This window comes from Pristis pectinata, chromosome 12, assembly GCF_009764475.1.
Source record: "Pristis pectinata isolate sPriPec2 chromosome 12, sPriPec2.1.pri, whole genome shotgun sequence".
NCBI lineage: Eukaryota > Metazoa > Chordata > Chondrichthyes > Rhinopristiformes > Pristidae > Pristis > Pristis pectinata.
In genome coordinates this window covers 39,365,124-39,380,514 of record NC_067416.1, presented here as the reverse complement: position 1 = coordinate 39,380,514, position 15,391 = coordinate 39,365,124, and the positions used below count along the sequence as shown (strand labels likewise).

Here is a 15,391-nt window from a genome sequence, read left to right as displayed (position 1 = left end):
CCGACTTTACGCAAATTTTCCCATATACTTCTAATGCATTTTTCAAGACAGGAAAGTTTGTTACAGAAATGCAAACATTTCCAGGAGTTATGGAATAGGGATAGCAGCTAGTTAATTCAAAAGACAACAAATCTTCAAAAATAAAACTGTTTACATGTAACCTTCCCGCAGTGATCAAACAGATACACTGTATTTAAGATTGCCACTGCTGGTTTGCAGTGAGAAGCTACTTTGGAAACTGACAAGGCAAATCTATTCACACTTATAAAATACCTTATCAAACAATGTAACATCCATTGATACTTTAAGGCCATCGAAACTGGTCATTGGATGTGGGGCATTCTGATTCTGTACTATTGTAACTACACAGGAGAAGATAATAAGTAAATGTTAATCAACCCTCATTGAAATTGTTCGTTTCTGACTTATGGAACCCCTTCATTACCCGGGCACTGCCTATATACATGACATAAATGCACATCATTTATATTTTTGTCAAGCACTTTTCTTGTGTTTTTCTCCGTTCAGGGTTACTCCACAACCAAGAATAAATCCTAGGTAAGTTTACTAATTCCATACATATATTTCTAATGTTGGTCTGTTGCAAAAATATTTTCAAGATTTATCCCAACTCAATCCCAAAGACTTTTATGTTAAATAATAGTTTTTTTCTAAATTGTAGATTCAATGTGTGAAAATCCACAGAAAGCTCAAGGATTTTAAAAGACACAACATTGAATTAAATGTGCAACAGTTGGCTCTCAATAAGTCAAAATGAATTCAGATTAAACTTTTTTTAAAACCCACTCTTGATATTGTGAAAAGAATTTGCTCTAAATTTTAATTCCCCAACATAGAGGTCCCTATGAAATTGTCTTGCAAAGAGAGAACACTCAACAGGCAATTGGTCAGGACAGTTCTTTTCATGCCAGATCCATGCGAACCAGTTATCATCAGGTTATTATAGTTCAATGTTAGTTGCTTTGAGAGGTTTGAGTGACCTGTTAGTTGAGGCAAAGTAACTAATTCATCCCTTAGTAATTAAGCTTTACCCATAAATCAAGACCTTTAAATGGACAGAAAATTCAAAACAACACTAAATCTCCATCATCTTTTCACAAATGTTTTCTAAGCCTCTAAGACTGTTGTTCACGGAACGCTATCTTCTCTTTTTTCCACCCTCCCCAATAAAAGCCATTTGCCATCAAGGAATTTCTTTATTTAGTAGAAACATTTGCATTTTTTTTTAGTTCTGGCTTTTTGTTGAAGTACATGGTTGGTTTGATTGAGCATGGTTGGCTCAATTAGTAATGCTTAGAAGGTCATTATATATAAATAAGTGGCTATGTTAGGCACATGTAAATAAACATCATGCTGGAGGGCGAATACTAGTTACTTTAACATGACCAACTTGAAAATAGTACAGCAGAAAACATTAAAATTAAACTATTTTGTATTCTCATTTATTAAATTCCAATATACATTCTTCAGTACTGAGATCCCACCTCCTGATCCTACTAGACGTGGTTGCAGTAAAATTACATTTACCTGACTCACTGAGAAAGTAGTCTAAACAGCCCATAGTAATGACTGCTGGCTGTTTCTTAAGTTATCCAATTTTGTTTGAAATTTGCTAAGTCGAGATTCCAATTTATGACATGGCCTAATGAAAACCAAATTAAGGTCAAAACAACTGCAGATGTTGGAAATCTAAAATAAAACTGCCAGAAATAGAAAGGGTCTCTGACCCGAAAGGTTAGTCCTGTTTCTCTTCCTCAGATGCAGCCTGACGTACTGAGAATTTCCAGCATTTTCTGTTTTTAGTTGAAGCCAAAGTCTGTGTATGTGATCAATGTAAAGTACCTTTTCAGTCCCCCTTACCAGCCAATAGATTTCATGTCTCCCAATAGCCTAAAGCTTTTTCAAAAAGTCTACCCTTATAAAAGAAAACAGAGCCAGCAATACCCACTACCAGTTTATGTCATACACAATATATTTTCACTTGCTGAAGATGGTGTCCCGGGCCACGTGCTCAGATCTTGTGCTGCTCAGCTGGCAGAAGTATTTGCGGACATATTCAACCTCTCCCTGCTTCAATCTCAGGTTCCCTCCTGTTTTAAGAAGACCACTATCATCCTGGTATCAAAGAAGAGCAAGGTAACCGACCAGTGGCTCTGACATCCACCATCATGATGTGCTTTGAGAGGTTGGTCAACTCCAGCCTACCAGACAACCTGGACCCATTGCAATTCGCCTATCGGTGAAACAGGTCTCCAGCGGATGCCATGTCCCTGGCCCTTCACTCAGCTCTGGAGCATATGGACAGTAAAGACACCTACGTTAGACTATTGTTTATCGACTACAGCTCTGTCTTCAATACAATAATACCAAGCAAGCTTGTCACCAAACTCTGAGACCTAGGACTCAACACCTCCCTCTGTAACTGGATCCTTGACTTTCTAACAAACAGACCGCAGTCAGTGAGGATAGGCAGCAATACCTCCGACACGATTATTCTCAACACTGGTGCCCCACAAGGCTGCGTCCTCAGCCCTCTACTCTACTCCCTATACACTCATAACTGTGTGGCCAGATTCTGCTCTAACTCCATCTACAAGTTTGCAGATGATACCACCGTTGTAGGCCGTATCATCTACAAGTTTGCAGATGATACCACCGTTGTAGGCCGTATCTCAAACAGCGATGAGTCAGAGTACAGGAAGGAGATGGATAGCTTAGTGGAATGGTGTCATGACAACAACCTTTCCCTCAAAGTCAACAAAACTAAAGAGCTGGTCATTGACTTCAGGAAAGGGGGCAGTGTACATGCACCTGTCTACATCAATGGTGCCGAGGTCGAGAGGGTTGAGAGCTTCAAGTTCCTGGGAGTGAACATCACCAACAGCCTGTCCTGGTCAAATCACGTAGATGCCACAGCCAAGAAAGCCCACCAGCGCCTCTACTTTCTCAGGAGGCTAAAGAAATTTGGTTTGTCCCCTTTGACTCTCACCAGCTTTTACCGATGCACCATAGAAAGCATCCTACCTGGATGTATCATGGCTTGGTACGGCAACTGCTCTGCCCAGGACTGCAAGAAACTGCAGAGAGTTGTGGACTCAGCCCAGCACATCACAGACACCAGCCTCCCCTCCTTGGACTCCGTCTTTACCTCTCGTTGTCTTGGTGTAGCAGCCGGCATAATCAAAGACCCCACCCACCCGGGACATTCTCTCTTCTCTCCTCTTCAATCGGGTAGAAGATACAGGAGCCTGAAGGCACGTACCACCAGACTTAAGGACAGCTTCTGCCCCACTGTGATAAGATTATTGAATGATTCCCTTATACAGTGAGATGGACTATGACCTCACGATCTATCTTGTTGTGACCTTGCACCTTATTGCACTGCACTTTCTCTGTAGCTGTGACACTTTACTCTGTACTGTTATTGTTTTTACCTGTACTACTTCAATGCACTCTGTACTAACTCAGTGTAACTGCACTGTGTAATGAATTGACCTGTATGATCGGTTTGTAAGACAAGCTTTTCACTGTACCTCGGTACAAGTGACAATAATAAACCAATACCAATCAGCAGTCTATGTATTTTCAGAATCAATTCATTTCTTCACTGTTTATTAACAGCAAAGAGTTTCTTCATGAGGATTGTAGACAGAGTAGATATGAAAAAGTGCTGTGGGGAATATACGACTGAAAGTGACTCATTAAGAGTTCAGGCTTCATGTCACTCCCAATGTGGAGTACAGGGGCTCCCCGGGATACAGATGACCTGACTTACAGAAATCCCAGCTTTACACAAATTCTCCCATTAAAGCATTTTTCAAGATAGTATTAAGGTAATTATAATAGTGTTTTGTGGTATTCATTAACAACTGGATACAGTATATATTCCATTAGTTTAATTATGGGTAGGGTTAGGATGAATATTCAATGAAATTAAAGAATTGTAGCAAGTGTATATAGAGCGATATGATATGGGTTTCTATAGAAAACACATGTTTCTGACAGAGAAAAATCAGCTTATGGAGAGTTCTCAGGAACAGAACCTTTATGTAACCCAAGAACTGCCTGTGTTTAAGAACTTTAAAATCTCTATTTGACTATAATGAAGAACAAGAAAGAATGAAACACAAAGTGCATTTGATATCAGTGACATGGTAAAACACCTCATATTACTTAAAGTAGGGTGTGGAAGATACAGACCGGGGTCGAGATGAGGTGCCTACCAGACCAACATCACTAGTTAATGTCCATTCATTTCTTCTGTAGCTATTTCCATCCACTTTATAATCACCGAGCAGTCTGTAAAACACTTCTTAGAAGTTATAAAATTATACATATATTAAAAAAAAACCAAAATCTTGTGTTACATACCGCCTTTCATGACCTGGAGCTCATCCCAGTATTTTATAGCCAACAAGATGCTATTCAGGTATAGCAGCATAGGAAGCCTTCTGTGAAAAATTCCAGCATCAATTGACGGTTTTGCTATGGCTGGATTAATAAATGGAAAGGTCTAAGGCAGGCTGAAGACAGACAACCAGGAACACTGCTTTGGGTTCAGTTTGCAGAAGTGATCTGGGATGAGACATTATAGCTTATGGGAAGTTTAGAGAAATGGAAACGGGAGAGGCCCTACAAAAGTATAATATGTGTAGGGATGTACTTAAAAATGAATTAGGAGGGCAAGGGAAGGGTGGGAGGGGGGTCACAAAATAATATTGGTGGGCAAAATTAACAAAAATCCCCAGGGCCTGACGAGATGCTGGGGCTCTGACAGAAATTTTCAGATCTTCTCTGGATCTTCTGCCAAGATGACTGGAGGACAGTGTTGTACATTCAAGAGCAGCAAAGATAAGCCAGGTAATTTTGCTGGTGTTTTTGACATCAGTGGCAAGGAAATTATTGGAAAGAAATCTGAGGAACAGGATTAATCTGCACAGAGAGACAGGAATTAATCAGGGATAGTTAGAATGGATTTGTTATGGGAAGATCCTGAGAGACTATTTTGGTTAAATTTTTTTAAGAGAGGTCTAACTGCACTACCCTCATGTACACACTTAATGTAGTTTATACAGACTTTAGTAAGGCCTCTGACAAGGCCCCAAATGGGAGACCAGTCCATAAGGCAAGAGCCCAAAGCATCCAGGAAAAATGGCAAATTAGATCTGATAGGAGGTAGAGGGTGATGGTTAAGCTTTGTTTTGGTGATCAGTGTTGGACAACAGAGATTGTTAAGGATGGAACCCTTGTCCCAGCACCAATCTGGATGTGAATACAGGAGGTATTGTCAATGTTTGCAGTGGACACAAAGACTGATGGTGCTATCGACAGTGAGGAGGATAGCCTTCAGCTACAAACTAATATTGACAAGTTGCTAAGATAGAAAAATAGCTGATGGAATTTAACCCTGAAAACTGAAGGAGCAGTACAGAGAAACAAGGTGGTTAAGAAAAGAATTTGGGATACTTGCCTTCGTTAGTTTCTATCCAAGAACTGGCTCAAGTTATGGATAGTAAGTAGAGTAGGAGGAGAGATCAAGCAATCTGTACGAGTTATACATGGAACCAATCATATAAATGCAGGAGGAAACATAGCAGGTCTGATAAATTAGGTGGGCAACTCAAGATTGTAGGTGGTCAAGACAGCAGGTAAATTTGAGTGACTATCACTGGTTGGAGTCCAATTCACCTGTTGGGGTGCAAGGCTCACATGTGCTCTCTATTCCACTTCTATAAAAAAACAGCTTTCATCTAAATGGTACTCTTCCTGTCTTCCAGCCATCCACAGTGCTTTGTAATTAATGAACTAATTTGTTGGCTGTTCTAATAGTCAAGGTCTCAGTAACAAGATTAATAATCAATTAACCAAAAGGTTAATGCGCAAGTGTTCAGTTTCCTAGAACTTTCTTTCCCCTTTTTGAATGTGTTACATCCACCAAAGAGGGAGAACCTCAGTTTAACCTCTCATTTCAAAATTCCACACCTCTGACAACTAATATACTCAAATGAATGGCCTTTTCACAACGTCAAAAATACATCCCTGAGCCATGTTGACACACGCAGGCCAAGCTGTGCAGTGGTGGGATATGGGCTCCCAAATATGTGGCAAGTGGAAAAAGCTTACTTTTAGTAATCTCCTTATATTACTTCAAGATGATCTAAACAGCCATTAATATTTTGTCAAATTTCCCTTAACTGTACCTAGTGACTTTGTATAATTCCTCAATACAAATTATATACCAATTTCCAAGTGCTTTGATCTCTTATCCACTACTCGGCTAGTAATGGCTTAACTTGCAAACTAAATGCCTTTTAACCATGCAGAAACAATGACTGCACAATAATAATTGATGGCCAGGTCTGATCCAAGCATTTATTGGTAATTTAGACATTTCTACTCAAGTAAACCACGATCCAAAGCCTGAACTTGATCTTCATCACTTTAAAGTCTAATGAGGCAGCAGACCAACCAATAATGTAAATCTATGCTTTCTCATTGTTAAATTGGGTGTCCAGCACGGGCTATTGCAAGCTCTTACAACCATTTCACTATTCATTTACCCAGCTCTGCTTCTGATTTAGGAGCACAGCTCAAGTGGTTTTGGTCAAAATCTCCAGTCTTTGTGTCCTAAAACTCAAATTACTTTCCAGCAATGCACACTGTTGCTACTCATTTGCTCAGTGAGATTTATTATTTGAGAACTTGCAAGAAGAATTACAAAATGGGTGTTTATATTAGATTTATGATGCTGCTTTGCATGCTAAAATTTCAAGAATTTACACCAAGGAATATGGCATCAGTAAAATCATAGTTGATATGTTTTATTGCTTTTAATATTTTCCAATATGCTGAATAATCTCTCTCATATACTTTTGAAATGGTACAACCAAAGGATAGTACACAAGGTGTTAGGTGATTTTTACTCCACCACTGGCCAATCCAGTCAGCCTTCCGAGTGGATCAGAAATTAAATTCCACACATTTATGCAACACATGAATGAAATTAACAGCAAATCATTTTTTCACACCTGTATTTTCAGATGAAGCAACAAAGATTGCTGTGGTCCAGCAAACTAATAGGTTAGTTTAAAAGTTACAATACCATAAACATGCAAAACTACATGGGCATCTTGTGCACAATGGTTCTGAAACTTTTTTTTAAAAAAAGAATTTCATGACTTAAATATCCAAATTCAGATTCTGCAGCTTCAAGTCTGCAATAAAAATGTTCGCACCCCTCCTAAGAGTACTAGGATTATAAAAAAACACACTTAAAACAGTAAATTAAAAACTTTTCTGGAGAAGCCACAAATGTAAAGGGATATAATGTTAATCTCACACTTGACACATCTTCTGCACACGGAGTCTGACTGGAACACTTCCCAAGATGAGAATATTCCATTTATCATGCATGGGCAAATATGGGTGGAGATTTTGGGATGGAGTAGTATTTAATTAGTTAGTATTTTTGAAGCTTTGTTTGGGAATTATGGCCATTCCGAACCAGATGTTGTTAATTGCTTCTTACAGCACTTCTGGCTATAAAGCAAGTATTTAGTTTTGTTTTTTCCTCATGTGGCCATTTTTAGTTTTAAAAATGTGCATTAGGGACAGGCACTGCAAACAGAATATAGGTCTATAAGAATATCCAACCCCAGTTTACAAGATTGTTTTACAATTACTTGTAATGCAGAATTTCACAGGTTCAATTACAAAGCTCCATAATCAAATCAGTTAACTGTGCTTCCGATTAATGGACCAACTATCAATTTAATACTAACCAATAAATGTTATATATAATTAAATTGAAGCAGTTCTTTATCATATAAGATTTGAAAGTTAACAAGTGATTTACTGGGCATACAGAATTCCTTACCAACCCCACCGATTTAGATGCCCAGATACCGCACAAGCACTTAGGATTTTAAAATCGACCAGTTGTCACTTTGTTGAGGTCAGCATTTTGGAAGTGTGCACAAACACTCCACTAGTGTATTTTGTGTAGCATTACAATAAGTAACCTTTAATACAAACAGAGGGCCTCATGCTGGTAACCACTAGGCCATTAAACTCTCAATGAGTCCTTTTCCTTAAAAGGAAATTGTCTTATTAGGATTATACTACATTTATAATGGGTTTTTGCTTGGATTATTTTGCATGCAACAGTTATAACTGACAATGACAAAAAACTTCAAGTTTATGGGCATGGTGGCTGCCAAATGTTCAGATTGTTGACTACTTGAAAAGATGTTCAAATGGTTCTCTATGAGAAAATACCATTTGGTCAGATGGATAGAAAAAATGTTAGTAGTATATGCTACCAGTAGTGTTTTGTTCATACTGGAAAAAAATTTTGTTCTAAAACTATGTATTTGGGAAAAAAAACCACACAAACATCTAAATAAATTAATAATGAATGGAGTGACGGAAATGGGAATTTAATAGAACTTGTATTTCAGTTAACTAACATTTGATACGCAAGTACTTATCGACAAAATTCCAGTAAATACATGCAGTGGGATATATGCCACGAAGTGCTAGACCAGACTGAAAACCGAGTCTTGAGATAGCTCTAAGAGCAATGGCAGGCGTGTGCACATTTACACACGTATCCCAGTTTTACCAAGAAACGCCAGGCTTTAAAGTTTCTTATTCTTCAGTGGAAGTTTGGGATGTCTATTACTTGGAAAAAGATGCTAAAATAAAGCCGAATCTGTGAAAAGCACATGAATAATTTCATCGCTGTTAAAGGGAGAGAAAGGAGATGAAGACACCGTGAAAGGTTATGCTCTGGAAGTACGTTACTATTCTCTCCCATCAGCTGTTCCATCAGGAGAGACCTTGGGCCCAGGGTAAGGCTCTCCACCACACCAGAAGTCAGCAGGCTGCGGCACCTCCAGCAGCCACACCGGTTGCTGCTGCTGCTGGGGCGATGCGCGGCTGGCATTGCCCGCGTTCTCCGACACCTGCAGCACCTTGAAGTAGTGACAGTCCCTTCCCTCGTCCGGGTCATAAGGAGGCGCCAGAATGTCCAGGAAAGCGGCGGGCCCGTCCCTCGCCTCGATCTGGTGCACGTTGCCCTGCACCGGGGTGAGAGCACACGGGCCGCTCGCCTCACTCAGCACGGAGCTCGACCTCCGCAGCGACCTCCGCAGCGCCGCCCGCTGGCACTGCAGCAACGGCGGGTTGAACTGCACGCCGTCCGCCTCCGCTCCGTCCGCCGCCGCCTCCTCCTTATCGAAGCACTTGACGGTCACCTGGCCGTACAGCACCTTGAGCAAGCCGTGCATGCCCGGGTGGTCGTGCAGCGGGATGCAGGCGCCGCTCTGCAGCAGGAACACCCCCATGGAGAAGCAGTCGGTCTCGCAGATGTGCATGTAGGTGACCGGGGGTCCCTGGTGAGCGCCAAGCGGCGGCCCGCAATTCCTCCGCGGGCCCAGGTTGAGGTCCTCGGCCCGGATCTTCTCCACCAGCTTGTGCAGCTTGGCCAGGTCGTCCTGGAAAGCGGCGGAGTCCACCGGCGGTAGCGCCCTGAAGGTGGTGCGGGCTTGACGGGCGATCTTCTGGATCAAGGAGGCCATGTCGCCCCGCGGCATCGTCCGGACCCTTCAAACCCCTCCTCCCGCCGTTCCCCCCCCCCCCCCCACCCACCCCAGCACCTCCTCTCGAAGGGGAACGGATCAGCCTCCCGTTCGCTGCGGATACCACCGCCGTGACCGGGGCCCGGACAGGGCTCCTGCCGCACGTCCGACCGCCTCGAACGGCCGCGCACTCGGCCCGACCGCCCCCCTCCCTCCGCCCGCACGGACGTAGGCGACCCCGCCCCTCGCCTGCGTCACAGGGCCTCGCTCTCCCAGCCCGCTATTGGCCGGCGCCGCGTGGAGCTGACGTCGTTGCCCGGTTGATTTATCGCCGCAGCCGGTCGGAACAAGCCCCGCCCCTCCATTGCACCGGGGTAACTACAACTCCCATCACCCCCCGCGCAGCGTCACCTCCCTCCCTCCCTCAGGGCTGGTCTACTGAGGTGAGTCTGAGGTACCGAGGGCCACTGGCGCTGGCTGTGGTAGTAGTTATGGTGTAGTAATCGGTTGTATTTATTTCGTATCTTCTAATGACGCTTTTTATTTCTAATCTTGTTTTTCTTGGGTGGTGTTTCGGACTTGCTTCCACTTCGACTGCACACTCCTGTCACAAGTGGAGCAGGACGTGCCGAGGGGAACTTGGGGGGTGGGGGAACTGGGGAGGTGGAGGGGGGAGGGAGGTGGGGAGGGAACTGGGAAGGAGGGGACTGGGGAGGTGGGGGGTGAGGGTGGGAGGGGGGGAACGGGAGGTGGGAGGGAGGGAACTGGGGAGGTGGGGGGGAGGGGACTGGGAAGGTGGGGGGTGAGGGAAGGTGGGGGGTGAGGGAGGGTGGGAACTGGGGAGGTGGGGAGGGAACTGGGAGGGAACTGGGGAGGAGGGAGGGGAACGGGGAGGGAGGAAATGGGGGGAGGCAGGAACGGGACGGGGAGGGAGGAACTGGAGGGAGGGGGTAGGGAGGAACTGGAGGGAGGGAGGGGGTAGGGAGGAACTGGAGGGAAGGGGGAGGGAGGAACAGGGGGAGGCGGGGGGTAGTTTGGGAGGGTGGGATGTTGGGGCGATTTGAGGGTGGGACGGGGGGATGTTGGGGCTGTTGGGAGGGTGGGACAGGTGGGGGGGACATTGGGAGTGGGGGAAACGGGGTGGGGTGGGACAGATGGGGATGGGAGGGTTGGGGGGACATTGGGGCGGTTCGGAGGGTGGGACGGGTTGGGGGGTACGTTGGGGCGGTTGGGAGTGTGGGGCGGGTGGGGGGTAACTGGGGGAGTGTGGGACGGATGGGGGGACGTTGGGGCAGTTCGGAGGGTGGGACAGGTGGGGGGGGGACATTGGGAGGGTGGGACTGATGGGGGGTGGTGCGGGTGGTGGTGTTGGGTGGGACTTGGGCGTGATGGATGGGATGGGGGCCTGGCGTTGTTTAGGAAGTTCTGGGCTCCATTTATCACTTCTGCTTGGCCTTCGAGAGTGTTTCTGTCAAAGAGGCTCGACGGGTTCTGTGCCTTCCATAGTCCCCCTGCATCATGAGAGTCAATGAAGATGTTGCATTCCCCCCCCCCCCCAAGAGGCTTTGAGAACGTCCTTGAAATGTTTTTTGTTTTTTTCTGGAAATCTCTTGCCGTGATGGAAACTGGAGTACTGCATCTATTGATGGAAGTCCGGTGTCAAACATACAAACGATATGGCCAATTGGAGGTGACTAGGCATGAGGCTGGGGACTTTAGCTTGGAAGAGGAGGCTAATGTTGAATCACTTATTCTCCCAATGAACATGTAGGATTTTAGAGAGATAGTAATAGTGGGTAGTCCCTGTCAACAAAGCTAACAGGAAGGCAAAGATCATTCTTTTCCTCAAAGAGTCAAAGTCTCTGCTGGTGCACTGGAGTTAGTGAATTTTGTCACCTAACTAAGAAGTGGCTCTGAGATGTGGAAAATAATCCATATTTTTCAGGGTCTTGTTGTAGATCTTTACATTTGAGGGAATGATGTTGTGCAATGGGGCAGGTTTGTAGAGGACATTTTGTGTTATGGGTAATAAGTGTAAGGCCTATTCTCTCATTCGCTTCCACGATAAATTGAACTATGTCTTTAGTAGTTCAGTAGAAAATCCAGAATGTTTCAAGGTATCAATAGATACTGGAATGTCTTTGGAGATTTAGCAAAGATATTCAGTTTTATGCCAGGGGAAATGCTTTGACTCTTGTTCAAGACAGTCATTCGCTGATACTTAGATTGCATCATTGTTGCTTGCCACTTATCAATGCATGCCTAAATATTGTTTAGGTACACCTGAACGTAAGAATAGACTATATTATTTTCCGGGGGGGGGGTGTGGGGGGATGGAGTAGGGGCTGCAAATAGAATTTGACAGTGCATGATTGTCAGCAAATGTCCCCATTTCTGACTCTTATGATGGTAGGAAGATTATTGATGAAGCAGCTGAAGAGGACATTACCCTGCAGAACTCATTCAGTGACATCCAGGGGCTGAGATCATTGACCTCCAACAAGCACAGCTGTCAGTCCTATGTGAGGTATGTGTCCAGCGAGTGGAAAAACTACCCTCTGATTCTTTTTGGCATCACTTTTACCAGGGCTTCTAGATGTCACCATTGATTGAATGAGGCCTTGATCTAGGGCTGTTATTCTCATCTGATCTCGAGTTCAGTTCCTTGCTGCACATTTCCAAGAAGTCCTGACAAAACCCATACTGAGCATCAGTGAGCAAGTTATTGTAAGTGCCACATTATAGCACTGTTGAAGACCCCTTCCATTGCTTTGCTGACAATTAAGAACAGTCTGAAGGAGTGGTGATTAGCTTGTGTGTTTATCTTGTCCTGTCAGTGAGATTTAGCTGTGTCTGAATCCATTGCCCAGGTTGATGCCACATGGTCTATCCAGTTTTATTGAATATTGATGTAGCAGTTTTAATACAATCGAATAGCTTGCTAAGCTATTTCAGAAGTGGTTAAGAACAATCACAGAGTTCAAGTTTATTTTCATGGGCATATGTCCACAGGGTACAAATGCCATGAAAATTAACTTTGTGCAGTAGGAGCACAGTGTATTACAAACATGACAAACTTAAATTAACATAAATTATACATACACAACGCAATAAATAAAAATGACATAATTACATTACTTCAGTTACTTGGTGTTGGGTCTTTGGAGTCGCACATAAACCAGACTGGATCAGGGTGGCAAATTTCCTTTCCTGGAGACCATTTGTGAACCTTAATAGTTTTCTACTTAAATTCCAAATTATTGAGAATCTAGAACAAGTGATCACTGATTTAAAAATATAAATAGAGGTGAGGCATTTTCTCCCCCTTGGACTTCGAAATTCTTTTTCAAAGGTGGTGGAAGCAGCATCTTTGGACATTTTTAAGGCAAGGTGATGAAAAGTTTCTGAGAATAGGTGGGAATGTGGAATTGTGGTAAAAACCAAATCAGCCATAACTTTATTGAATGGAAGAGCAGACTGAGTGGCTTGGTCCAGCTCCTACTTTTTATATATGTATGTGGAAAGGGTACTTTAATACCTCCTTTGAATTACTAAGATATGGTAAATGATTAGGAGGACATGTGTGACAATGGTTCCCAAATCTCTCCACTAATCATTGGCATTTCCTGAATCTGTCATAGAATTTTTAATTATTCTGATCCAATAACTCATCAGGTGAGTGTCAGAATGGTAAAAGGCAAATTTGATTTGTGTAATAGTTCTTATTTTTCAAAAATGGCCATGGGCTTTTTTAATAGAAGTTGTTGAATTGCTAAAGCCAGAAAAAGGACATGGTAACTGTGGCATATGTTTAAACTAAGATGAAGCTTGTTCATTGATCATTTTAGCACTTTTATGTTACATATAGTGGTAGCAGAATAGGAATAGCCTTCATATTTCACTTCCTTTTCATGCTAGTGATTTTACAAAAGAGTTGACAAAACTTGACCCAGCCAGATATCAAAGCTCAAGACAGAGAGTGTAAATTAGGCTTCAGCCTTCCAAAACGGAAATAGACCTATCCAAATAAATACTTGCCAATGATTTACAGCACCACAAAAGCTATGCCATGAATAAATACGTGAATTTCAGTGTCTTTTCATTTTACTGCCACACAATTGGTTCAGAGAAATGCAGATGATTGAATTTGTGGCACTCGAGGATTAATTGGTTTGGCTCAATTTTTCCATTTTTTTTCCCAGCAGCTGTGACTCACCATAATTATTTTCTGATTTGTTAAATACATACAAAACAGGTGTACGGTAGCAAAGTGATTATGTTATTAGACTAGCAGTCCAGAGATGTGGACAAATGATAGTGACATGAGTGTAAATCCCAAAACAGAAGCTGGGAAATATAAATTTGGTTAATTAAATCAAGTTAAGTAAATTCTAGTATCAGTAGTGATGATAATGAAACTACTAGATCGTTGTAAAAACCTGTCTGATTCACTTACACCCTTAAGGCAAAGAAATCTGCTGTCTTGACCTAACTTGGGCTATGTGGGGGATTCTAGCCTCACACCAGTGTGATTGACTCTTAACTGCCTTCTAAAATGGCCCAGCAAGCCATTCAGTTCAAGACCAATTAGTGATGGGCAATAAATGCTGGGCTCGCTAGCAACATTCATGTCCTAGGATGAAGGGGTTGACATATGAAGAGAAGCTGATATATGAAGACAAGGGGCATAATTTCAGAATACAGGATCACCTAGTTAAGCCTGAGCTGAGGAGGACTTTCTTCTCTCAAAGGATTAGCATTTTGGAATTCTTTACCTCCACAGAGCTTTGGAGAAGGAGTCTTTGAATATATTAAGGAAAAGATTTAACAGGGAGTCAAGGGACATGGGCAGATACAGGAAAGCGGGGTTGAGGCCAAAATTGAATTAACCATGGTCTTATTGAAGATGGAGCAGGCTCAAGGGGCAGATTGATCCATTCCTCTTCCTGTTTCTTATGTTCTTATTAGATCAAGCTTACTTGCACCTTGACTCCATTCACCAATTTTTGGTCTATGTCAATATGACTAGACACTCTTGCATTCAAAAAATTCCATTACCTTCAACCCTGGGAATGGCAGTTCAAAATTTCCACACCATAAGTTTTAAATTGGTTTATTTTTATTGCATGTAACAAGGTACAGTGAAAACTTTGTTTTGCATGCCATCCACACAGATCATTTCTTCACACCAGTGCATTGAGGTAGATGCACAATAACAGTGTTGAATAACATGTTACAGATACAGAGAAAGTGCTGTACAGGCTGACAAGGTGCAGGTCATTATGAGGTAGATTGTGAGGACAAAGGCCCTTCTTATTGTACTCGGGAACTGTTCAATAGTCTTATAACATTTGTCCTTGAGCCCAGTGGTACATGCTTTCAGGCTTTTGTATCTTCTGTCCTTTGAGAGAGGAAGAAGAGAAAATATCTGGGGTGGGTGAGGTCTTTGATTATGTTGACTACTTCACTGAGGCAGCGAGAAGTGTAGACAGGGTCCATGGAGGGGAGGCTGGTTTCCGTGATGTGCTGAGCTGTGTCCACAACTCTGCATTTTCTAGCAGTCGTAGGCAGAGCAGTCGCTATACCAAGCCAGGATGCATCCAGATAGGATGCTTTCAGTGGTGCATCTATAAAAATTGGTGAGGGTCACAGGGGACATGTCAAATTTCTTTAGCCTCATAAGGAAGTAGAAGCACTGGTGGCTTTCTTGGCTGTGTTGTCTGTGTGGTTGGACCAGGACAGACTATTGATGATATTGGCCATGCAGTCATGAGTATATAGGGAGTAAA

The 15,391-nt window shown here is 43.0% G+C and overlaps 1 protein-coding gene across 1 annotated transcript; it reads right to left on the bottom strand.

Moving 5' to 3' along the window:
• Nucleotides 1-6,810: 6,810 nt before the first annotated feature.
• Nucleotides 6,811-9,807, bottom strand: LOC127576692 (2-aminoethanethiol dioxygenase-like). Its single transcript, XM_052027344.1, has one exon. It carries the CDS (start codon nt 9,615-9,617, stop codon nt 8,826-8,828), a length of 792 nt encoding a protein of 263 aa, XP_051883304.1. The 5' UTR covers nt 9,618-9,807; the 3' UTR covers nt 6,811-8,825.
• Between the last annotated feature and the right edge of the window lie 5,584 nt (nt 9,808-15,391).